We start from the raw sequence: 27,486 nt of genomic DNA on the forward strand, positions 1-27,486 counted from the left end.
TATTTAATGCGAGTTTCAAAAGGAGAAAATATCTAATTACTCTCTTATCAAAAACTACACATATACCATATCGATTATTCAATTACCATATTCCTTTATCGAATTTTATATCTTCGTAGAAAATAAGTACACGTTTTACTTTTATCGATGGTGATCAACAATTAAACACATTTTCAAATTAATCATCATTTTTATCAATTTCTATCGATCCAAATATATTCAATATTTAACATTTAACATTTCAGATTCGTCGTCGCGAATTTGAAAAAGTTTAACGATAAAGAAAGGAAGAATGAACGATCTTTAAATCCACTTTAAGAAAAATTAATCATCTTTCTATTCGATAGCGGTATACGATTCATCACTCGAGAAAGCAGAGATAATCTGTGCATCAAACGCTCTATATCGAAGAATACTGCATTTTTTCTCCGTCAATCAGATAAATCGGCTCGAACAAAGGAGCGAGGATTCACCACCTGCGTGTTCCACCACAACTTGGGGGGTGGAAGATATATAGAAATATGAAAATCTGAAAATAACTCTAGGCCTTGACGGGTCAGGGGAGGGAGAGGGATACGTGTAGATTCGATATTTCGAGCCCTATCTGGGCGTTGCCCGACAAAGCTTGGAAGGAGTGCGGAAAAGGGGTGTGCTCTGACCAAAGGCGGCTGATTCGTTTTCTCCCTTCGTACAAGCCTACGCTTCTCTTCTGCTTCTCTTCTTCAGAAGAGACTGGCTGGTCCACGAAAAATTGACTCTCGTTTTTTCCTCGTCTTTCCAAGAGCTCTCTGCACTTTCATCGATCTCCATTTTTATTTCTCCTCGTATCGACGGAGGAGGATCTTGGGAGGACTCGTTGCTTTTATTTGCTTATCGATCAAGCAAGATATTGATTTTTCCACAATTTCTCCATTTATTTTCGTGTGTTTATTTTATCCTTGTGAAATTTTATATATCGCACGTGTATGTGGAATTCTAATGAAATATTCATTATTCCATTTTTTAAAAATTACTTGCAATGCTTGTTTGGAAATTAAATAAATCGATTTATAGAGAATCGATTCGATCATTTAAAATATTATAAAATTATAGAAAAAGTATTCGTTCTACAATCAACTTGTAATTTTTTAAAAGATATCAGAAGAAACTTGAATAAACTAGATTTCTCAAATTTCTTCTTTTCTTCTTCTCGTTGAATTGTGAAGAATCGAAAAAGATTCGTTGTAATCGAGAGGCAGAGGGGAAACAATTCAAGCGAATGATTCGTGAGATTTGGATACCGTTACATCCCCTTTAAAGCTAGTTTCCACCCTCCTCCCCTGGCAAATACCGGATCGCCCATTCATTCGTGCCGCATCGACGCGACCTCAACGTCAAACGAAAAAACGTCGGCGAGCAAGTCGGATAATTTATTTATTAAGACACACGAGAATGGAAAAAGGATCTTTTCGCGAGAATATAAAAAATAATATATCGATAGCGGGAATACGAGATAATGCGAATACGTTCTTGGAATTGGTAATTGCGTTTTGAATTTTTTAATATTAGAAAAAATTAATTTTTCTTCCTCCTCTTCCTCTTCTTCTTCTTCTTCGATGTACATTTCATTGGACACACGTGGCCTCGAATAAAAACAAGATAGGGAGCAAACAACGGAGGCGAAACATCGATAAAAAAGACTCGTCACGTGGCGATTAATAACTGTCGCGTAATAAAGATCAATTCGTAGATAAGATAAGAAAGATGTAATAAAGATACAGATACGTTGTATGTGTATCGTGAATGATTACACTTATCGAGTGATAATCATTCCGAGTTTTTAAACTTCGTGCTCAAAGGACGTGTTAAAATTGAGATAAGATGAAACGAAATTCGAAAACTTGATAAATTGTTCAACTGTTCGAATTTACAAAAATTTTCCGTGTAATATAATTGTTGTATAATTTTGCAAATCATCGATTTATTAATAGCATTTTAAATCGGTAAAAATTTCCATTCATCGATTCAACCATTAAAAAAAAAATAATAATGAATAAAAAAATAGGAAAAAGTCATTCCACGAACGATTACACGATAAATACATTCATTTCTTCGAATGAAAATTTGTAATTATAAATGTCATTGAGAAAAAAAAAAAATGAATATTATATCATTTATCTTCCGTAATTATCGATCGTCGGAGTATAATTTATATGGAATTGCATTGATTAATGGACGATTGAACACCTTTGTCGGTTATTTCCATGTTTCTCTTTTTTTATTACAAACGTCTCTTTAAAAAGAAACTTGATTAATTAATACAAGAAAAATCTAATTATACTTTATCTCTCTCTCGATAAATCTATCCCCAATGTGTAAATTTCTTACTTGCCTTTCTTTTCATACGCGAAGAGAGAGAAAAAAATGATTTAAAACAAATCCTTGAGCTTTCATCGAGCCGTGGAAACCCGTTAAACGGACTATCATTCGGCTTCGAAATCGGCGCGATTCCGATCAAGCGTAGAAGAAGACGCTTGAACTTCGATCGCGTGAACAAATATCGCGCTATCGGCTTGAATGGCCCATATTAGAGTTTCAGCCTGTTAAAGGGGTCCATATCCGATCTTTCGAGGCTGGCAATGTTTTGTCCCCGTTTCGTTGTCCCCGATCGAACCTGCCGTTATTCGCTGCGTCGAGGAAAATTTCCCTCCCTCCTTCCGTTTCCCTCTCCTCGAATTGTTTCTCCTTTTTTCTTTAAAAATATTATTAAAAATACAATCGTGTTACACTGTCGTTAAACTGTCTGCCGATATTTCATTCGAAATAATAGCTTTCGACAAGATTTACAACAACTTTGACATTTAATAAGAAGAAAAAAAAAACACCATCGTAATAAATAAAAGAGGAGGAGAAGGAGGAGGAGGAGGAGGAAGAAAAAAAATACATTTTTAAATTTCCAATGCAAATTTATTCCATGAGAGAGAGGACGAAGAACGAAGGGGAAGGGTGAAATTAATTTCTTCTAGAATTATATCCTTCTTTCTGCATCTCGATCCTCTCCTCCCCCTCCCCTCCAAATTCACGAGACACCCGGTACGTAATCGAGTGTTGAACGGGGCTGGTGCTAGCCAGAGTTGAAACCGAGCGACCGCTGCAAGGTCAGGCGGTGGCCTCCAACTTCCGGTGGTGGTATTCTCACACATAGGCGCGTCATACGTACGCGGTATAAAAGGGGGCATTCCCTTTCCCCCATCTTCCTCCAACACCCACACCCCCTCCTCTCGCTCTTCCCTCCTCTTCCTCCCGCTTGTTCCGTCTCCTTCCAACTACACTATACTTGAATTCCCACCTCTCTTTTCTTCGTCCCACACACTCGTCCCTCCTTTTTCTCCCCAAGCTTTGAACCATTCTCTCGCTCGAGTTCCTCGACTTCCTAAAACTTTGGGTCTATTTATCTTCTTGGACTCGGTACTTTTGCACCAAGTGTATAAGTGTACTACTGGTTTTGCTAGGGTGTTCGAGTGATTGTACATGTTGCAATATGGTGAAATAATAAAAGTTTTATTTATTGGGTTTAAATTTAAATTGATAAAAGAAAGATGTGTATATGTATGTAAGATTAATCGTTTACTAAAAAGAATAAAGATGATGATCCATGAGAGATTATTATTTCAAAGAAAGTTATAATTATTAATCCTGTGTGAACAATTGAAGAAATTGCAACAATTGATTTTACATGAAATAGGTAAACGTCAATCAATCTTAAAATTAAATTTCTAAAAGAATTAATTGTAACTAAAATTTTTTGAATTATAAATAAATTCATTTTTATAAGTAATTATTTCTTGTGATTGGTATATGAATTGATTATTGTTTTTTTAATGATTTTGAGGTGTGATGGAAACATTTTAAACAATTTGACATTTTAAACAATTTTTCTTTTGCATATGATTAATCGTTTACTAAAAAGAATAAAGATGATGATCTTGATCCATGAGAGATTATTATTATAAAGAAAGTTACTATTCTTACAATTATTAATTCTATGTGAACAATTGAAGAAATTGTAATAATTGATTTTACATGAAATAGGTAAACGTCAATCAATCTTAAAATTAAATTTCTAAAAGAATTAATTGTAACTAAAATTTTTTGAATTATAAATAAATTCATTTTTATAAGTAATTATTAGTAGTTGTTACGATGATTGGTATATGAATTGATTACGTTTTTTTAATGATTTTGAGGTGTGATGGAAACATTGACATTTTAAACAATTTTTCTTTTGCATATGATTAATAATTTACTAAAAAGAATAAAGATGATCTTGATCCATGAGAGATTATTATTTTAAAGAAAGTTACTATTCTTATAATTATTAATCCTGTGTGAACAGTCGAAGAAATTGCAACAATTGATTTTACATGAAATTGAGATAAAACGTATCAATCTTAAAATTAAAACTCCAAAAGGATTAATTGTAACTAAAATTTTTTGAATTATAAATAAATTCATTTTTATTTATTAGTAGTTGTTATGATGATTGGTATATGAATTGATTATTGTTTTTTTAATGATTTTGAGGTGTGGTGAGGAAGCGTGACATTTTAAACAATTTTTCTTTTGCATATGATCGGTAATTTCTCAACTCTATTCAACTGGATGAATTAATTATTAGTATTTCATATAGAGTTTTTTTCAAATCCGTGGAATACGATAAAGAATAGAGTATAAATCAACAAGGAGACGATGGAACGATAGCAATACTTATCAATTTCTGTCTAGTAAATTGCGAAGAAAATTTTATAATTCAAATCTGAAAGAGATATTCGATAATAATTCATATATATATATTGATTGTCGATTATTCCAATGTGTTTATAATACGTACAATAAAATACAAATAGAGTTGAATAGTGATACAATATCTGGAAGGTTTTCTTTCAAATAAAATGGAAAATCGATATTACATATAAAGGAAAGATTTGCTCGAAATGATATTCTTTAACAGCACGTCGTTAAAATCAGCAGATCGAAATCGTGTATAACTTGGTGTTGATGATAAAATTTTAAATACTATCGTATATTCTAAATACTTGAAACTTTACGTATCTGTTAAAAATTTTCTCGTTAAATAAACACAAATATGATTGATAGTACAATAGTGATTGATAGTTTCTCACTTTCGATACTTGAATTTTTTGTAAACGCTTGTTGTATTCGAAATATTTTAATGATTCGTACAATATGGAAGTATACAAGGATCGAAAATGGATCCTAGAAGATTCACGCGAGCAACAGTTCTTCCTCTCTTTCGAAACAACGTTTCCCTCGAGCGTAGAGGGGTTTCACCGCTGCTCGTCTTCCTTTCTCTTTGCAGGCGTGCACTCAATGTGCAAAAAAGAAAAAGAAAAGGAAAAAGAAAAAGAAAAAAAAACGCGCCTACTTGCTACTACGCCGATGCACCTGGAGTGTTCAACATTTGCGCTGAATCACGCGGTAGGCAGTTGAATTTTTTCCCCTTTTTCTCTTTAAATAATCTTAATAATAAAACGGATAGATCTGTCGAGCAAATATTTCAAAGACAAAGGTTCGTAATTTGTTTCCAATTTCAAATTCAAAAGTTTTATCAACAATCGAACGACGATTATATGTTCGAATTCAAAGACAAAGATTTCTAATTCCTAATTTATTTCCAATTTCAAATTCAAAAGTTTTATCATTGGACAAACGACGATTATATGTTTGTATTCAGAAGAAGAGAAAGGAAAAAGAATTCAAGAATTCAAAGACCAAGATTCTTAAATTATTTCCAATTTCAAATTCAAAAATTTTATCAACAATCGAACGATTATATATTCGTATTCTGAGGAAGGGAAAGAAAAAAGAATTCAAAAATTCAAAGACAAAGATTTCTAATTTATTTCCAATTTCAAATTCAAAAATTTTATCAACAATCGAACAACGATTATATATTTTTATATTCACAGGAAAAGAAAGGAAAAAGAATTCAAGAATTCAAAGACAAAGATTCCTAATTTATTTCTAATTTCAAATTCAAAAGTTTTATCAACAATCGAACGACGATTATATATGTTCGTACTCATATTCAGAAGAAGAGAAAGGAAAAAGAATTCAAAGATAAAGATTACTAATTCCCAAGTTATTTGCAATTTCAAAAGTTTTATCAACAATCGAACGACGATTATATGTTCGAATTCAAAGACAAAGATTCCTAATTTCTAATTTATTTTCAATTTCAAATTCAAAAGTTTTATCATTGGACAAACGACGATTATACATATTCGTATTCTCATATTCAGAGGAAGGGAAAGGAAAAAGAATTCCAAAATTCAAAGACAAAGATTCCTAATTTCTAATTTATTTCCAATTTCAAATTCAAAAGTTTTATCAACAATCGAATTATATGTTCGTATTCTGAGGAAGGGAAAAGAAAAAGAATTCAAGAATTCGAAGACAAAGACTCCTAATTTATTTCCAATTTCAAATTCAAAAATTTTATCAACAATCGAACGATTATATGTTCGTATTCAGAGGAAGGGAAAGGAAAAAGAATACAATTTTCACCGATCACTAGATTAAAAATCGGATAGAGGAGCGTTTGCGCTCGCGACGATCGATGAGCGATTTGGCGAAGCAAAGGAAGGCTGTACGAAAAAAAAAAAAGAAGAAAAAAAAAAGAAGAAGAAAAGAAAGAAGCGAGCAAGCAACCCTTTTGTGGCACCTGCGAGGCGTCGGCCCCGGTTCGATCAACCGACCAGGCCGGCGAACGAGAGCGGTAGCTGGCCAGAAAGAGGTCACCGCAACCAGCCGCCACTCTTTTTTTTTTCCTCTCCTTCTTCTTGCTCGTTCTCCGTTCCTCCTCTCCACGCGGCCTATTTTCGCGAAAATACACGGAGCTGTGCATGAAAAGCGCGCGCTCGCAGCGAAACAGGGACAAAGAGGAGCGAGGCAGGAGGGAGGGAGGAGGTGGGTTACGTTTGAGAGAGAAGCTGATACCTAACGACGCCACGAGAAATGGAAAAAAGATCTTTTGTCGAGAAGTGCGCGCGCCCTCCCTCCCTCCCTGTAACCATCTCTCTCCCACCTCCTCCTCCCTCCGGGGCCCACTCGTAATTCCCGGGAAAATAGGGTTCACGTTTGGACGAGAGCTGCTCGTCTGCGCACATATCTCGTTTCTCCCGTGCGTATTACCGCGCACTCCTACGCTCTCCACCCCCTCTCTCCCTTTTTACCTCTTTTCTTTCTCCTCTTCCTTCCTCCCGCGCCTGTATATATATATTTTTCGCCCTTCCCCCACCCCTCGAATATTTCCCTCGCGCTGCACAACGGAAGCGATTTGAAAAAGAGAATTTTTTAAATTTAAGTCGCGATATATATATATTGCGTGCACGCGACGTGTCACGGAATAATAATTATCCGTTGCACTGGAAAAATCGTGGAGATCCGCGGGGCGGAGTGAAGTAACAGGCGATCGAAATTTCCTGCTTATTCTCTCTCTTTTTCTTATTCTTTTCGTCGCCGCTTGGTGGAACCAATCACGTGTTTCCGCGCGTGGATTTGAAGATTTATCGCGAGATGCTTCGTCACGCTCGATGGTTTTCTGAACAACAACGGTAAGGTAAATGATAGATCGAGGAGAATAAATAAAATAATGATAAATCTTGGAATACGAATGAATTGTGATCCTGTTTTATATCAACGCTTATTTTCATTTTTTTGGTCATCCAGAAGTTTATATTTTAATTCTACCTGGATTTGGATTAATCTCTCATATTGTAATAAAGGAAAAAAAGAAATTTTTGGTAATTTAGGTATAATTTATGCAATATTAGGAATTGGATTTTTAGTTTTATCGTTTCAGCACGTCATATATTCACAGTTGGATTAGATGTTGATACATTGAGCATATTTTACTTCAGCAACAATAATTATTGCTGTTCCTACAGGAATTAAATTATTTTTAGATGATTAGCATGATTCCATGAGATCGGTTTCTTTTTTTTTTTTTTAATCAGAATCGAAAAATTTTTCGAATTCTCTGGGAAAATTCTCTCAGGGAGGGGAAATTGTCGGTCGTTCCAATTACGTTTACATAATTTACGCTCGGCCTAATTACGTTTACTTTATTTACGGTCGTTCCACTTACGCCACGGTCCCCGCGAAAGAAAATTAACGAGATTTGCGTCCGCCGCGCTCGCGATTGGACCAACAAATAATAATAAATTCTCGTAGGAGCTCGTCGAATTCTTTCCTCTCCCCCACCTCTCCCCATTTTTCGATGCACGGGTTTAATTAACCGTGGAGCAAAGGAAATCTCGTAATTATCTCGTACGCATGCGCACAAGTGGGAAGGCAGCCATGCGAGTTATAATCGGAGACGAGATTGAGAAGTTCTCTTTTCACTTCTCCGGCCGCGAAGTGAGTTGTTTCGAAGTAAGAACGGCCTGAGAAATTTCACGAGAAAATTGAACTCGGTTTATAAAAAGAAAAAGAGGGCGCGCCATTCTTAGATTAAATTTTTTAAAACGATCGAGTGATGTGATTGGTTAATCGATTTCGAAATTTTTGATCGAATTGTGAAACGAAAAATTATTGAAAGGTGAAAATACGACGAGTAAAAAAAAAAAAAAAAGAAAAATGTTTCGATGCTCGTTGAAGGAATCGATGTTCTAAATTCTCGTTAATAAGACCTAACCTAAACTTAAAAGTAACTGAAACGAAAAATTAATAGACCTCGTTAATAAGACCTAACCTAAACCTAAAAGTAAACTGAAACGAAAAATTATTGAAAAAAACTGAAAATGCGACGAATAAAAAAAAGAAAAAAGAATGTTTCGATGCTCGTTGAGGGAATCAATGTTCTAAATTCTCGTTAATAAGACCTAACCTAAACTTAAAAGTAACTGAAACGAAAAATTAATAGATCTCGTTAATAAAACCTAACCTAAACTTAAAAGTAAACTGAAACGAATTATTGAAAGATGAAAATACGACGAGTAAAAAAAAGAAAAAGGAATGTTTCGATGATCGTTAAGGGAATCGATGTTCTAAATTCTCGTTAATAAGACCTAACCTAAACTTAAAAATAACTGAAACGAAAAATTAATAAATCTCGTCTGAATTATTGAAAGGTGAAAATACGACGAGTAAAAAAAAGAAAAAGGAATGTTTCGATGGTCGTTAAGGGAATCAATGTTCTAAATTCTCATTAATAAGACCTAACCTAAACTTAAAAATAACTGAAACGAAAAATTAATAGATCTCGTTAATAAGACCTAACCCTAAACTTAAAAGTAAACTGAAACGAAAAATTATTGAAAGGTGAAAATACGATGAATAAAAAGAAAAAAAAAGAAATATTTCGATGCTCGTTGAGGAAATCGATGTTCTAAATTCTCGTTAATAAGACCTAATCTAAACTTAAAAGTAACTGAAACGAAAAATTAATAGACCTCGTTAATAAGACCTAACCTAAATCTAAAAGTAAACTGAAACGAAAAATTATTGAAAGGTGAAAATGCGACGAGTAAAAAAAAAAAGAAAAAGGAATGTTTCGATGCTCGTTAAGGGAATCGATGTTCTAAATTCTCGTTAATAAGAACCTAACCTAAACTTAAAAGTAAACTCGCAGCTCCTCTTGTAAAGCTTGATTTAACGAATGCGCAAGCAAACAAAAATTGTGTCCCAATTACGAGATACGAGACGTGAGCAAATTTAAAATGAAAACGGGGAATAATTATTTGAAATAATATGTTGTTGCATATGCTTAATATATATATATATTGATTGATTTAAAATAATAGTAATTTCAATCAACGAAACTTTCGTCCAATTTTTTGGTGTATCGGAATAATTTAATTGGAAAGAAGCTTTTATGTGTATTTATCGTGTATTTATTGTTTCAATACATTTTTATTATCCTTTTTGAAACACTTTTTCCCCCCCAATTTACATAAATCTAGATAGATATTTTTCTTGTAATGAAAGCTGTCATTTTTGAAGAATTCGAGAATACACCTTATCCACTTTATTTTTATTATTTGGAACATCTCGTTTGTTTTTAGCAATATTAAAAAGTTAAATGGTTTCGTGAGAGATACATTTTGATGTTACTAATTTTTTCATATGTTGATTTGTGAAAGTTAATCTCGATTTTTTAAAAATAGAACCATAGGTTTTTTAATATTACAGTAGATACATTTCAGCTTCTATAAAAAAAAGTATTAAAACCGACAAATAACTTACATAGTCGAGAGAATAATTAAATTTAATTAAATATCTTTTAAACTAATGACTTTTTGCTATAAATAAATTTGTGCTTTTTATGGAGAATATCGAGTTGCATCTAATAGTATACTGAAAATAATATAGGTCCATTTAAAAAGACCAAGTTAACTTTTCCAAGTTGTCGACAAATCCATTTATATAATATCAAAATATTCCTTTCTTGAAATCATATAATTTTTAATATTAATATTAAAAAATTATATATCCCATCCTGTATAATTCTCGATCTCTTAAGATTAAGATTAAAAAATGACTAATTTCTGAAAATATGTATAAAAAGTAAGTATAAAAAAAGTACGATACATTTTCTACTCATTTATTCTGATAATAATTGGGATAAAATAGAATTAGAATTAGAATTCCAGAAAAACATGTGCCACTTCTTGTTAAATTATATTCTTTTGATAAAAAGTTAACGATTTTGTTAAAAATTTATATTTCTCGAAAATTGGATCAGGAGAACATAACTTGATAGGATTTTTTCTAAGAATTTTGAACAACTCTTAGGGATGACATCGAATTCTTGGAAATTTTCAAATGTGTCGAAAGAATGAAATTTTGTCCAAAAATTCGATTTTGTATTATTTAGGAGTACATGACATCATAGAAATTTTTCCAAGAATTCAAATTCTCGAAATTTCTAAAATTCTTGGAAATTTTCAAGTTTTCGAACTATGGAATAAAATTTTTGCTCATAAATTCGATTTTGTATCAGGAGAACATCATTTAAAAGGAGTTTTTTCACATTTATCGTCTATTAACGTTTCCACACTTGATTTTGTGTCATTTTTTTTTTTATTTTGCCATTCTTTTACAGCTTTAAAATGCATTTTTTAACATTTTTTTAATTTTTTAGGAATTCAAGAATACATTGAGCACTGTATCTTTTTTACTTGAAATATCTCCATTGTTTTCAATAACCAATTGCATAACTATATCGGGTTCGAAAAACACTATCTGATATATCTCGTTTGTTTTTAGAAATATTAAAAATTGTTTCGAACAAAAGTAATATTGTTTCAAGAGAACCACATCCTGTTGCTATATACTTTTTAATATATAGAAGCGTGAAGGACTTATAAAAATGAATGTCGTTTTCTTAAATAGAACTATACATTTTTTGACGCATCAGTTGTTACATCTTAGCATTCTCTATAAAAAAGTATCGAGCCATATACAATGAAAAATTTACAGTTTAGAAAATAAATAAACTTAATTATAATAATATCTTTTAAACCGATGATATTTTGCTATATATGGCTTGATGATACTTTCTTACAGAGAATGCATAGATCACGATGCATAGATCACAGTATTAGAAAGTATGTGATGCCGTTTAAAAAAATAAGGTTTTAAAAAATTGAAAGCACCAGAATATAGCCCTTTCGAAACCGTTCAACTTTTGTTCCAAGCATTTTTTAATATAACGAAGGATAAACGAGATATTTAAGAAAAAAGAGATTAATATCGAAACTCTTCGAAAAATTTTTCCAAGAAATGACGTCAAATTCTCGGAATCTCTAAAATTCTTGCAACTGACGTCAAATTCTCGGAAATTCACATATACGAACCTTTCATATATATGAAACTTTTGGCTGAAAATTCGATTTTATATTAGGGGGATATAATACGATATATTTTTCCAGGAATTCTAGCATTTCTTGGGAAAAACATCAAATTGTCAAACAATAAAATCTGTGAAATTTTTCAAAGTGACGTCAAATTCTTAGAATTTTCCAAATAGAACACTCTGTCGAAAATTTCGATTTTAAAAGAACATGATTGTAATTAAATAACTAATTCTAAATAATGAAAATTGAATTATTAAAATTATCGTATTTTTGTTAAAGGAATCGATTATTGATATTCTAAATTGTCCTTAATAAACCATGAATCTCTTGCAACTGACGTTTCTTCTTTTAAAGTTTGATTTAATGGATACAAAAATGCAAGCAAAAAGTTGTGCCCCAATTACAGACGAGACTGGAGCAAATTTTATTTAACTTTATTTAATTGAAGATAAGAAATAATTATTTGAAATGTACATATACTCAATATATTATTTGAAATCATTTCGTTATTTCATATAGAAAAGAGAAAAATTAAAATTACTGGAAACGAAGAAATAGAAATAATTTGAAATTAAAGTTGTTATATCGTACAAAGTTGCATACGCAACATTGTTTTTATCAAATTTATCATTGAAATAATGTTACTTCTATAAGATAAATCTATCATGTACCTAAATCTATCATACATACACTCGTATAATTATTTTCATAAAAATAATCGAAAAAGAAAGAGATAAAACTACGTAATATTTCTAATATTATAATTTATTTTACATCTCTCTTCACCCCTTTAAGAGATACTTTACATTACACGATACTTTCAACGATTCTCTTATACAACAAAATACCATCGATTTCTTTCCATTCCTTCCCCATTATTATAGGAGATCGAATCACGAAAAGGTAAAACAGAAAATCACCTCGAGTCTCGATCCTTTTCCAAATCATTTTTAACTCGAAGAAATTTCCCTTGATCAGCCTATGGGACGCATCGAGAGCAGATCGCGTACACACTCACGGAACGTGATTTGTCGGTATTGTGCAGAGGCAGCCGCGAGCAGCCACGTGCGATGAATAAAGGCAAAACTAATGACACACTGAGGGATTCGAGGCGGGAGAGAGAGGAGGGAATGGAAAAAATGGACCGTGACTTTTCGCTCGCCTCTCCCCCCCCTCCTCTGCCCGCATTCGCTGGGGACGTTGTTAACGGGAAGGGTTGAAACAATGCGGGACGTTCTTTCTTCGCGAAGTTGAAGTCGGTGGATGGCCATGGATGCAGTTTTTTCCTTCCTTCCTTCCTTCCTTCCTTTCTTCCTTTCTTTTTTCATCACCGTCCCGTTTTTTGTTCGGGAGTCATGCGAGATACTGAATGCCTACCTTTAAATATGTATCGGCCCTCTCCTCTCCCTCCTCGTCCATTGTTTGAAAAGCATGTGCGGAATGAAGAATGTGGAAATATAAATAATTGCGTAGAAATGTCTCGTTTTTTCATTCTGATCTGTGAACATCTTTAATCCAATTAAATATCGTTAATAATCTTTCAGGTGAGATTTACAATCTGTTTGGAAATGTATATGTACTTATTCTTTTCGAGGAGAAAAACCTCTTTAACATTGGAATTGATGTAATAAAATTCATTAATTCGATCCATTGCACGTATTATTTTCCATCGTGCCGAAAGCATGATGTTGTGATTTGAGTTTGACGTAAACTCGGTAATTATCTATTTAAAATATAAATCTAGATAACAAACTGCACAATTCTGATTTTGGAAAATAATTCATCCGATGAATAATTAATCGATAACGCAATAGTTACGTTTTTCCGCTTACGTATCGCATCGTTCGTCGAAGGATGTATGAAATGTAAATTCACATCGATATTCATGTATTCGATCTTGGAAACGAAAGTGTTGGAAGAGTAGCGGTATTTAAACTCGAAAGGAAAAGCGATCGATCGATCCAGAGAGATAAGAAACGTTAAACGACAAAAGAACCGTGTATCGAAGGCTTTCGTATGCATACGAGGACTCTGTTCATTTTCTTGGCGGACGAGCAGCTTTTCAGCCTTGTTCTCGTTTCCAATATTTAAGCCGATCCGATACACGATCGACACACGTGACGCGAGCCCTTTGAAAGCACCGCGTTTCCACGCAACTGGAATGCCTCCCCCTCCCTATTTTAAATGGCCCCTATCCTTCCTCCCCCCGTTTCGAAACTTTCCAAGTTTCCGTTCGAGAAAGTTTGTTCGGGGTCGCGACGGGATCGAACCCATCCTTCTCTCGATTATATATATATATATATGTCTCCCCTTCCCTAAAACACTTGTCGAGAAATCGATCTTCCTCTCGCGCGATTCTTTCCTCCTTGAGTGAAAAAAATATTAAGAGGATAGAAATATCCCTTGTTGATATTTAAGAATTTTTTTTATAGATCGATATAGAAATCGAAGAGTATTTTGGTATTTAAAAGTTTTATTCCTCGCTATAAACGTTATTACTCCACGAGGATTGTCCTCGATGATGTATCTACTTGTTAAACGCGAGTTTCTTAATATAACTACACGCGCTGTTACTTATTATATGCCATATTCATCCGAGGTATTAATAGATTACATAATTTATTTCTCTTATTACTTCTAGTCAAGTACTTATATATATGTATGTATAGGATCAATCGTGTTGGAAGGGTTCGATTGTAAAAGTTTATTTGTTATATAAATTACGAGCTGGTTTTTAAATTTAAGCAAAATATTTACGTCCGCTGTTTCTCGCTTCGTAAATAAATCGGTATTTTTCTACGTTAAATTTTTTTCCTTCATTATCGATAATATTCCTCGAGAGGAGATATATTTCCATCCCTGGTTGGTAAAAATTCTTGGAGAAAATAGCAACGACACTGATTCAACCTTCAACGCCACGAGGCTGCCCAACGACACGAAAGTTTGTAAATAAAGCACCTCTCTCTCTCTCTCTCTCTCTCTAATTATCGGGCATGCGTGGAAAAGAATCGAGTCGTAGGTCGCGAAAGGACATTGTAAGAAAAAGTGAAATGATCGAAGAGGCAGCCACGTAACGCGAGCAGAGCTGTATTTAACGTAATAGTTAATTGGGCCTTGCGCAACGTCTCGATTCGTTTTTAATTCCTTCCTTTCGATCAAATTTCTTTCCCAACGAAATATTTATTCTTTCCACACCACTTGCACAAGTCTTGGAAACTGTCACTTCCTTCTTTTTTTGCGCATATTTCTTTTACAGTGAAAAGATTAAAAATTAGTTTTTCAAATTTTATAATTAAAATTATTAAAATTATTTGATTTATTATATATATATATATTATTTATTTTTTTTTAAAAGTTTATAAAAATTTTATTTAGGTTAAATTAATTATTTTGAAATAATTTAAAGTTTTATAGTTTAAAGTAATGTAAATGAAAATTTAAATGTAAAAAAGTAGAATAATTTTTTGTACCTTTTGTATCAGGGTTGATTAAAATTTATTTAATAATTTTAAATATCTCGAAAATAAGGGAGCTAAATTTATATTATTTTTTTTGTAGCAATAAAATTATAAATATAAATTTAGAAATTAAATGTTAAACGAACTTATTAATATCTAGTTTTTTTTAGAAATAAATTTAATTTAGATATAATTATTTTAATAAATTAAATTTTATTTTAATTTATTAATTTTTATATTAAAAATTTATGGGATAATCTATCTCTCGAAAGTGTTGCTGCGTTAAGCGGCCTTGCACGGTGTAACCGTTCGAATGATTCGTTGTTGTTCATCGATCGACCGAGATACACGCTATAAAACGTGATTTCAAAACGTGTGCGGCTAATTTTAAGAAAACTTATATACGCGCGTGTTGTACAGAAAGATGTGTGAAGGAGGTTACCTTTAACGACCTTGAGAGATACCACTGCGGAAAGGAGGAGGAGGAGGTCATCGTCCTCGTCGTCGCGAAAATAAATATGCGCGAAACGGTGCGTGACGCATCTTTTCGAAATGTTGGCACTGACCTTGAGATACCTATCCGAATCGTAGCCTCGAAACGTATTGTTTCAAATACAACGCGCTTTCAAACTGAGAATTTCGACACGTTACTTGGAAATAAAAAAATGGAAAGGGGGATAGGCCATTAATCGAATAACGTGTCGGTTATCCGTTCGGGGATCTGGGGGCAAGGCGGTTTTCCATCCACGCCTTCTGCTCGTTGTCACGCCGTTGGAAATAGTTGGATGATCAGAGTCACGGAAGGCGCGAAGGAAGTTGATCAATGGCCGCCGTTTCAGAATTTAAACGTCGAAAGGAACGACGAGCGAACGTGGTTTATCTGATCGGGAAGCGAATTTCATTTCCACAACGACTCTTCTCTTTTCCCTCTTCTTACCTTAGAAACGAAAGAGATTCGAATTTCTCGTACGCGAAATTATCATCTCACCGGAGATGAAATATTCGGAAGAGAAAAAAAGATTGGAAATTTTGATGGAAACAAGACGCGCGTGCACCGTTCCCTTTTCACCGTCCGTGTTCGAAACGAGGGGAACGCGAAACGGACCGCGACGGCGCGCGATACGAGTAGTCAGCCGGGTGGGGGGGAGACGTGAATCGCGGTCGAAGAAGAAGGGGAAAGATTCTGCGTGCCTGTGTAGGAGACGGTTGCGGTAGGTCACGAGTGCAAAATGGCCGACCGCGGGTCGCCTTGGCAACGGGGAATCGGGCGGTGCCGGGACGTCGGCCGGGGGCGGGGCTTTCGAATCCTGTGGCGGCCATTACTGATCCCCACTCCGACAGGTATCGCCGCCTGACGGCCGAGTCCCGAGTTGCCAAGCCTCGTTTTCCCCGCGCTTTTAGCGGCCGCTCGTGCGACCGTGCATTCGATAAAATCAAGGGCACACACGAAGATTTATTTTCACCGGTTCTCCCGGGCAACTCTTGCTGCAACGAAATAATTTATCCGCGATATTGCGTGTTGATTATTTTCCACGAATACCGCCAGCTCGATTTTTTAAAGATTAGAAATACCACGTTTTCCCAGGAATCTAGTTGAAGATAAGGCGTTATTAGTTGGATTAAAGAAAAATATAACGTCGAAAGAATTCGGAGAATTATGAAATCTAAAAATTTCTTGGGAATGAAGAGATATTGTACAAAAAGTGTTTCACGATTTTTCTTGGTATTTTATATTACACGATCGTGTATCATCGTAATCATTCGATATAGAAAAAATACGTACGAAACGTAAAAAGAGGGAGCGTTATAAAACTGTTTCGAAAAGGATCGCAAATAAGCGGTCTCGACGACCTAGCAGCGCCACGATTAATGTTGATTTATGCATTTAATTGGCTGACGCGCCACGACCGTAACGGGTCACGCGTGTGCCTTTGAGTTCGTTGCGCTGCACGGGAGAGGAATGTCGGTCGTTCGATCGTGAAATCAGCCGAACGAACGACAAATCGATCCTTTCGTTATCTCGAAAAATAATCAAAGGGGGAGAAAACTTGTTTCGAATAGATTGAAAAGAAGAAAAAAAAGAATTTTGAAAGATGTCGTCGATTCATTTTTAATGATGAAAGATCACTTTCACCGGATCGTTAGACACAGTGATCGCATTTGTTAAGCGACGCGCAGATTCGACCTTCAATTAGCGATCGCTCCGTTCGTTAACGAATTTATCGCGTTAACGAAGAGCTGAAATAAACCGAGCGTGAGAATTCACCGTTTCCCCTTCGATCACCCCTTTTAACGCCGCTGTGTTCGTGATTTATGAATAATGGATACCGTTAATCGGCCAATATCGAGCTCCTCTTATTTCCCCCTTCTTCTCTCTTTCCTTCTTTTTTCTCGAACGAACAGAATAGAGTTTCTGAAAATATCGAGCAATTTCTATCGAGAGACGAAACTTTTCAACGAATCTCTCGTAATCGGTCAATAATACCAAAAGTTTAAAATTAATAACTATCCTTGCATATATAATTTTTTTTAACTTCTTAGAAAAATTACCTTCAAACATCTCGATTATTGAATAAAATAGCAAAAATACCTCGAATAAATAATTCCATCGACCCAGAAAATAACGAAACATTCAACGAGGATTGAATATGAAATTGAATAAATTAATAGAATCGAACGAACAGAATAGAGTTTCTGTACGAGATCTGAAAATATCGAGCAATTTCTATCGAGAGACGAAACTTTTCAACGAATCTCTCGTAATCGGTCAATAATATAACTATCCTTGCATATATAATTTTTTTTAACTTAGAAAAATTACCTTCAAACATCTCGATATTGAATAAAATAGCAAAAATATCTCGAATAAATAATTCCAGAAAATAACGAAACATTCAACGAGGATTGAATATGAAATTGAATAAATTAATAGAATCGATGGATTATTAAAAATATTTATAATAATGTATTTTAAAAATATATATCAAATAGTTCGAAGTTTTTTTGAAATTTTATATAAATTTAGAAATACTTTGCTTGCAGATCCTCGTAGAATACGACGACGTGGAGTGGCAAAGGAGGGAATGGCTATCGCCGCACAGGGACTCGGTGTTCTCGTTCTTCCTGGTGGAGAAGGGTCTGTGCTGGGCCGAGCGGCCTGATCCAAGGCATGCCAGCCTCATCGCCATCGATCACCACAATCACGCGAATAATAACCACCACCATCACCGTATCAACGGGAAGCTGCTGAGGGGCGCCACAGCTGTCGCCAACACGGTCGCCTGGCCGGCTCTCGTAAGTGCGCCTTCTTTCTCTCTCTCTCTTAATCATCGATTATCCCTTTAAATTTTTATTCTCTTCCCTTTCTTTCTCTTTCAAGCGTCTTCTCGTGTCTCTTATTCGAATACATGAAAAACTGATTTTGCGTCGAGTGGATTTCCTCGGCGAGGACGCTTCTGATCCTAATTAACCGGAACTTTTAATTAATTCTCGTCGTTTTCGTCGCCACTTGGATCAAATATGGATACGCAATCATGGAAATATCTCGTTTTCGAGTTTTATTTATATATATATATATATATAAATATATTATATTATATTTTTTTATTTTATAACGTTTAGAAGAAGAAATTTATAATAGAATTGTTTTTGTATAACAATTTATCTTGTCTTGTTTGTTAAATTTTTTCTCGTCGAATTTTATCGCGTGGAAGAAATGAATTTCGTATTTGGAAAGATTAGGATCGACAATTCCATATGTAAATCGTGTTAAAGAAAAAGATATTCATTTGAGTAATAAAATAATTCAATTCGTAACAGAAAGAGAAAGAAAAAACTTTATATTACGATGGATATTAGATGTAATGGAATTGTTGCAGACGTTTTATCCGCTGGTGGCGCGTGCAGAGTTGCCGGAAGACGCGATGCCTCTCGAATTCATGCAAGATCGGAGGCTGGACTTTGTCGATTACTCGAAGCTGAAGCCGTTTACCGTGAGTATATATGAGTATATACAGCGTCGATTTTTTCATCGACTTCCATTTTAGAACATCGTCGATGCGAAATGCAAACTTGATTTCGAAAATCTCGCGAGGCTTATATGCTTTATATCGATGGGTCGCGTTTAGGATCCGATCGAGTGTCACGCAAGTTTGCCGAAAACCGACTAGCAGCAACTCGGTTCGTTAGAAAACGGGGAGGAGAAACTTGGAAGCAAGTTCCAAGGGGCTATTGACCTATCCAGCCCTCTGGGAAACCGTGACTGCGAGCAATCTTTCGGGAGGGATGAGCGGATCCCGACCGAATATATCGCCTTTAAGTCGTCCCCGATCTAACATTTTTCCTTTTTTCTTTTCCGAGTTTATTGTTTCGAAAAATTACGATCGAGAAAGATTCAAATTTGTACGATAGACGAGTTATTCGTAGAAAGTTTCTTTACCGAGCGAGAAATTAACAAAAGTTTCTTTACCGAGTGAGAAATTAATAAGAGAATAAATGAACAAAATTTTTCATCAATTTGAAGGATGAAGGGCATTGTTATTGTGATTTTGAATCTAATCGATATTCTTGAAACTCGATTAAAATCGATTTTCCATATTTCAAGATGGCGGAGGGGGGAAAAAGCATGGCGCGAAAATAAATCGATCCGACGAGTGGTTTCTCCGGTCGAGCGTACTTGAAAAGTTTTTACGTTCGAGCCGGTGGACGCGGATGCGGGGAATTGTTTCCAAGTAATTAAACTAGCGGAACTTTTACCGTTAAAAGTTTTCCCGGATCCCCGACGAATTTCTAAGTCATTCACGTGCGGCGGGAGAAGTTTCCGGGAAGATCGTGGTCAGGATCAGCTGCGCCAGAGTTTTCATCCTCCAGCATCGCATCAAACCCGATTACCCTCGAATTACTCTCGCACGATGGAAGAAAGAAAAGAGAAAAGTGTAATACGTTTCTCGCGGTTGAATTTTTACTCTTTGATTTCTCGTCGGCCAGTAAGGAAAAGAATATTTAAAAACAGCTGTTTATTTCAGGCATATATTGATTGTTATTTTGATTAGAAATAGAATAAATTTCTTTTCTCATCGGAATCAGCTCGCCTAATAAAATAAAGTATAATCCTGAGATGACGATTGAACTTGGTAACTTAAAAAAATAGAAATAATGGGATGACACATCGGGGTCAGTGGAAATTACTCGTTCTCGATTATCGATTTTTGATACGCGCGCCTCACTTTCCCTTCGCAGAGGGAAACATCTTTGCTCGAGAAAAGAAAAGAATCGCCAAAGAAGCGAAGGAGGAAAAAGAAAAAATCACAAAAGAGAGAAACACAGGTAGAAGGAATGTTTCGAGCGAACAAAGGGAAAGAAACGAAGAAGAAGAAAAAAAGAAAAGAAATAGCTGCGACCGGCTGGCTACAAAAGGATAAAAGAGACGAAGAAACGGGACGGAAGGATCGCGGTGGCAAAGGAGCGAGCGAGAGGGCGAGCGAGCGTAGGAAAGAGTGGCGCGAACGGTTGGTGAAAGAGAGAAGGAGAAAGGGTCGGTGGTGGGGGGCAAGAGGAAGAAGTGGGTGGAGTCGATTCCGAACGGAACGGAGAAGGAGCGAGTCTGAGCGGAATCGGTTGGACCGGGCGAACAGTGTGGTGACCCTGAACTATAAATGCAACGGGTTCTTTCTGCCGGTTTCTGTTTTCGAGCCGCATACCTAGCAACACGCATACCGTGCGATACGTGTACGTACGGGGCGGAAAGAAGCGATCACGTGGATTCGTTCGTTCGTTCGTCCCGTGGAGAGGGGAGGTGGAGGAGGAGAGAAGGCTCGCGCGAACCTTTCGAGACGGTTTTTTTGCTCTTGTTTCCTCGCCGCGGTTGCCGGTTTGGTGACTCGTGTCGACAGCGTTGCACCGATGAAACGTTGGAGAACGGCCAACGCGAGGCGCCAACATATTCCCGTTTTACCTAACGGTCCTCGATACACCCCGCGACGTACCTTTCCTCGTGTTTTCTTCTCTCCTCGCGCCTCTCCTCCCCCATCATCGTTTCGACTCTTGATAGAGAGAGACAGAGATACGGTGGCCCGTCTCGATGAAGCCTTCGAGATTAAGAGATAATATTAGCTGGATAGGCGAAGAGGTATTTCTTTCCATTTTTGGAATATTTCTGGAGAAAATATTTCTGTACAACTCGATGCATGAAATTCGAAGAAAGCGTTAACGGATAAAGAATGATTTATATATATATCGTTATTTTACAAAATTCAAGTTTAAATATCTTTCTATAATCGATCCATTAAAAGATAAGTATTTTCTTACTTTCCTCTTCGTTTCATTCGGATTTTAAAATCCTCTTAAACGAAAATTCCACGTTTATTTCTAAAATTATCCAACATTGAAGAAATTTCTTCGAATCCTCGAAAAGGATTTTTCTTCCTTGATCATTCTTCATCCACCAGTTGGAAAGTTCAGCGGAGAGCGATCGTTGAAGCCTCTCTCAATGGTAATGGCATTATAATTGCCGTTATATTACTATTATCGTGCGTCTTCATGCTGTGATTATACAACGCATCTGACGTAACGATGCGATCGTGACGTAACGAGACGTTGACGCAACACGCGTATAACTGTCTCTTGTATTTGTGAAAATATTGACGGGCAGAGAGAGAGAGAGTTTAACAAAGTAGAACGGAATGGAATTACTTCATTGAAGTTCCAAGAGGCTCTGATTCCATTTTCGATCGACTCGATTGTTTTTTTTTTTTTTAAGTAAATGATTTAAAAGTACGTTTATCGATTTCGATTTTGAAATTGAATTTAGACGATCGTAATATTTTCGAATCTCCGTGGAACGATTTATTTTCCTTTTTTCTTCTAACTTCGCTAAATAATCGAATTATTTACCGCTCTTACTTCACTTACTTTGACGAAATTATTATTAATAATCATTCGTTGTAGAAAACCACACGGATGATTGCAAGCGTGGATAATTGGGAAGAAAATTGAATTGTTAATTCTATCAGCTGATTAAAACAATAGAGTTATACACAACGAGCGCCATCTCTCTGCCGGAGAATAGACAAATTAAAAACTAATCCCGCTTAAACAAAACAAATCCTCGTAGCTTTTGTCGGTTTTATATCGGCTTGAACAAATGAACGATTGATGGAAAATGAAAGAATCGTCTTCAACAAAGCAACAAAGCCAAAAGGAGAATTAATCACCCAGTTACGATACTACGTTGAGCATCGCGTCGCGGATGGCCGCCTCGAGGAAGTCGGATCCTTATTGGTTTAAAAAAGAAAAAGAAGAGAAAAGGAATTAATCGTATATTTTATCTCCTTTCCCTTTACGAATAACGACGAATACATATATTTTTTCTTTTTCTTCACTTTTTTACAATCGTCGAAACGGGGTCGAAGAATTATTAATTTATTTGGATTTCTTTGCGTAAAAAAAACGAGGCTTCGACCGAGGCGTGTTGTTTCTGCAGCAGGACTGGGAGCTTACGAAAGGCTCGGTGCCTTGGGCGAGCGCCGTCAGGCGATGGGCAGAGATGCAGGACGGGCAAAGGATCCTGCTCACCACGCCGAGCGTTCTGGTCGGCTTCAGGGTCGAAGTTTATCGGGCCGAGGGCACCACGCAATGGTACACTGCCGTCATCGTTGGTTACAACGAGTCGACCAAGGTAAACTTCCCGAAATTGTCTGCACGACGAATACAATTCGATTCGTCTTTAATTTCCAATAATATCATTTTTTTTCTTTCTTCTAATAACAAATTTTCTCAGGAATTGAATTCGTAATAGGGAAGGGAATAATTATTCATTCGCCAGAGATTGATATCTCAGAGTTGCTTCTATTTATTATTTCCATAAAATATATCATCGAATACGATTTTTGGAGATTAACTATGTAGATTTAAAGATTATCCGCAAATTGGGATAATAAAGATAAAAAAAAAGAGCTTATTTCATCATAATCATATTTATTTTAAATCGGTTAAAAAAAGCTGGTTTTGGAGATCAATCAATCGATCGTTTCGATTTGCAACAATTCCAGGATTTGACCGTCACCGATGACACAGTTCTCGAGGACCACAACGAGGACCCCAGCCTAGTACAAATGCGGTTGATCGGCGACGGAGGTGAGTGATGAGAGATAATTCGATTGAACAAAATTTCTTTTTCGAAAAATCGACGAAAAAAAAAAAAAGGAGAATCCTTTTTCAAAAAGGAAAACTACTAGTGGGCGGCTGCAGTATACTTTTTTTAAAGAGTGGAAAGAAGAAAAAGAACGAAATATCAATTTCAGCTCGTTCCTTTTTTTTTTGTACAGTCGTGGAGAGCATCATGAGAGGCGAGGTCGTCGGCATGACACCGAGGAGGTCGAGGTCATCGACTGCTCTGACGCACGCGCTTGTTGTGGTGAGTGAAATTCAATTCCGTTTTATTATTAAATCGCCATCGTAGTTTACAATAATAAAAGGCAAGAGCAATGTGTCGTGCTGCATTTTTTTTTATCTGTCGTCTCTTTTTCTTTCGCCTTCGACTCATTTTGAAACTGATATATACATACGTATCGTTGCCTTTGCAAAATATACGAAGAGGCAAAAGCGAACAAACGAAGTTAAGTTTGGAAATAAAGTGTTAGTGGAAGAGATTTGAAGTTGATTTGAAGTTTTATGAAGAAACGTAAACGATTTTACACTTTAACGTTCATTCGTTTATCGATCATTCTCTGGTGATTATCCGGTTTTTTAATATTCATCAAATTGAAATTTGAAAAGTTCGATATCATAAATTGTCCAATTTTATTCATTTTCGATATTAATTTCTACGAAAGGTTATTTATACTTTTCGATTGAATAAAACTTTTCTCCTTTTTCTCTTTTCGATTGTTCGGTTTTAAAACAGTAGAAGAAAAGGCGAATATTGTCAAAAATCTTAATTGGAGCAGTCTTTTTTTTCTTTTTAAATTATTCGGCAGCAAAGAGAATAAGATTTTTCAAAAAGTGTATTTTAACATTTAATAACGTTATGAAATACATATATATATATAGTTTTATTAACTCGTTAATTTTAATAATCCATACTCGAAAGAACAACCTGATAAGCTCTTGTATTATAAATATTAAAAGAAATCTATCCTCTTTGATCCTTTTTTTAGCTCACTCTGTAAATAACGAAACGTACTCTTATTCATACTCGTCCAATTCAATGAGATAAATTTATTACGCATCGCTTAAAGATTCGCATTATCGTCGATTAACTTTGTCTCATCGCTGCTTGAAAGCGAAAAATAAAAATACTCAGTGGATATTTTCAAAGTATCTTTGTCTGACGAATCGATTTTTATCGCATCGAGATATTTCAGATCGATAATCGAACATAACAGCTTTTTCCTCTAATAAAGATAAACGATTCGCTCAAATACGTTTCCTTCGAAACGATCGCTCGCAGATAAGATAGAAGAAAAAGAAACACGTATTTTTCCGACGGAATGAATCTTTATCTAAATATAATTTCGTCCTCCTAACGAGAAAAAATGTTCACGCAAACAAGTTGAGCGAATTTGAAAATTCCTTCGTCCTTGGCCGCCGCTTTCGCACCTGCGAGATAATGAGAAGTGTAACTTTCGACCCAAGCGTTATCGCTTTATCACTCATCGCCTATCCGATATTTTTCTCCTTGTTATTCTTCTTTCCAACCGTGAATCTACATACGTCTACGCAAGATAACACGCAGACCACTCGATTCGAGATAAGAAGAAAAGAATTCTTTCCGTTCCATTTCGGAAAATTATCGTGAATCGAACACGATATCTTGTTCGATGGAAACGAAAGAGCGTGTGTGTGTGTGCGGACCGAGTGCTTCCCTTTAAACCCGGCAAATCAATAAAGTGGTGTTTGCGGCACCCTCGAGCTTTCAAGAATCGGGAACAGAGAATCCGTTGCCGGCCGACTTCCGCTCGTCGCGAACACGATTGCCCCACCTTCCTTCTCCTCGCTCGATTTCCCAGCCAGACAGTCGTTTAAGATCAACCTGTTTTAGATATTTTTATTATCTTTCCTTTATTATCTTTCTCGAAGACGCGTGTCGTCATTGTCCTCCCAAAAGCAGAAAGAAAAAGAATTCGAAATCTTTTCATAAGATCGTGAATTCTCTTTATTAATAAAAGACGATTTAAAAATTGCAATTATTAATATCAGTAAAAATTAAACGAATATTATTTCAAATAATCTATCTCTAAACTTCTGTCTTATGAATTATCTTATGAATGAATCTTATGAATCATCAATCTTATGAATTATTATATATATAATAATATTTATAGAATGAATTAAATAAATTTCGTAACGAATCAGAAATCGGTTTGGGAAAAGAGAGTTGATCGAGAAGCATTAAGGTTAGGTTAGGTTAGGTTAATCCCTAGAAAGTTTCGAAATCCTGGGTCGCCAGAGTTGTTCGGTTGTTTCCTCGAGATTTCTTCTCGAAACTTGGAACGAGCAACTTTCAATTCTCTCTTTCCATCAAATCATTTTCCTAAATTATTTATCGAGATTGATCGAATTTATTTATTGATCTGGTTGACGAAAAAAGCAAAGTTTTAGGAAATTTATTTATTAAAGATTGTATTTTAAAGAAACCTGAGGCAAGTGTTCGACGTAACACTGGCCCCCTTCGGAGGATCTGTTTATAAGGAATCTGGTTGGAAGGTGGTGCGGAAAGTTGGGGCGGGAATTGGCGGGAATACTTTGGGTCGACAGCCCCTGAAAGTCGGCGAATTCCGGGCTTGGCTTATACGAGTTCGAAAACTCGCCGAAAGGGATTAAGCCGGTATACATCTCGGCCGGGGTAATGGAACTTGCTCTCCAGTTTCGAGACGCTTCTTGGAAATGGCCATTAGAGCCACTTTAAACACTGTGAACCAACTCTCCTCCCTTTTCCACGGAATTTCTTCTTCTTCTTCTTCTTCTTCTTCTTCTTCTTCCCGCGTTCCACGCTTAATACCACCGCTTTGTCCGCGAAACGGTTCATTCATATCTCTCTTCAACATTTATTTATTTATCTATCTATCTATTTATTTTACGTAATGATTAAGATCTCTTTAAGATTCATTTATTTATTTATTTTAGGCAATGATTAATTATTCGATTTCTTTCTTTTTTTTTTTGAAAGGGAGGAAATATATACCTCCTCGAGAATTGGAAAGAAAGAAAGATATCTCTCTTTAAAATTTATTTATTTATCTATCTATTTATTTTAGGCGATGATTAAGTATTTTTTCTTTTTTCTTGGAAAGAAAGAAAGATATCTCCCTTTAAGATTTATTTATTTATTTATTTTAGGCAATAATTATTAATTATTCGACTTCTTTCTTTTTTCTTTGAAATATATACTTCCTCGAGAATTGGAAAGAAAGAAAGATATCTCTCTTTAAGATTCATTTATTTATTTATTTTAGGCAATGATTAATTATTCGATTTCTTTCTTTTTTCTTTGAAAGGGAGCAAATATATACTTCTTCGAAAATTGGAAAGAAAGAAAGATATCTCTCTTTAAGATTTATTTATTTATTTATTTATCCATCTATTTATTTTAGGCAATGATTAATTATTCCACTTCTTTCTTTTTTCTTTGAAAGAAAGAAAGATATCTCTCTTTAAGGGAGATTTATTTATTTATTTATTTATCTATCTATCTATTTTAACAATGATTAATTATTCGACTTCTTTCTTTTTTCTTTGAAAGGAAAAAAATATATACCTCCTCGAGAAAAGAAAGAAAGAAAGAAATCTCTCTTTAAAATTTATTTATTTATTTATTTATCCATCTATTTATTTTAGGCAATGATAAATTACTCGATTATTCTTTCTTTCTCTCTTTTCATCTTTTCTATCTTTCTTATCATTTATCGGGGAGAAAAAATTAATACAGCAATTGTGGGACCCGTTTAATTAATTCCGTATAAATAAATAAACTGAAATATGTATATATATATATTATTCGCAAGTATCTTATTCTTTAAAAAACGAGTAACGGTACGCACTTCCGTTTCCCAGTATGGGATCCCCCAACAATATCCCGCGATGGAACGGGTTTTACGCCAACTCTCGGATTCCTTTATACGTGAGAAAGGGAGATTGATGGTCCCCCTTTCTCGTTTCTCATTAAATCG

General features: G+C 35.2%; 1 protein-coding gene and 1 long non-coding RNA gene across 5 annotated transcripts in view; one reads left to right on the forward strand and one right to left on the reverse strand.

Annotated features, from left to right (window-relative positions):
- The window catches only part of LOC408944 (probable JmjC domain-containing histone demethylation protein 2C), a 254,311-nt gene that overhangs the window by 35,689 nt on the left and 191,136 nt on the right, over positions 1-27,486 (forward strand). For 3 of the 4 annotated variants that reach the window (XM_026441946.1, XM_006560130.3, XM_006560131.3), the window contains exons 2-6: positions 18,362-18,613; positions 19,198-19,311; positions 22,800-22,994; positions 23,368-23,452; positions 23,644-23,732. In XM_026441946.1, coding sequence (XP_026297731.1) covers positions 18,362-18,613; positions 19,198-19,311; positions 22,800-22,994; positions 23,368-23,452; positions 23,644-23,732 — 735 coding nt within the window. The remainder of the gene's footprint in view (positions 1-18,361; positions 18,614-19,197; positions 19,312-22,799; positions 22,995-23,367; positions 23,453-23,643; positions 23,733-27,486) is intronic. The other variant, XM_026441945.1, reaches the window with a different exon arrangement.
- On the reverse strand, positions 12,609-18,149 carry LOC102655976. Its single transcript, XR_003305067.1, has 2 exons — positions 15,762-18,149; positions 12,609-13,369 (listed from the first exon to the last, which is right to left on the reverse strand). It is a non-coding gene; the product is annotated as an uncharacterized LOC102655976 (long non-coding RNA).

Source organism: Apis mellifera, linkage group LG7, assembly GCF_003254395.2.
Source record: "Apis mellifera strain DH4 linkage group LG7, Amel_HAv3.1, whole genome shotgun sequence".
NCBI lineage: Eukaryota > Metazoa > Arthropoda > Insecta > Hymenoptera > Apidae > Apis > Apis mellifera.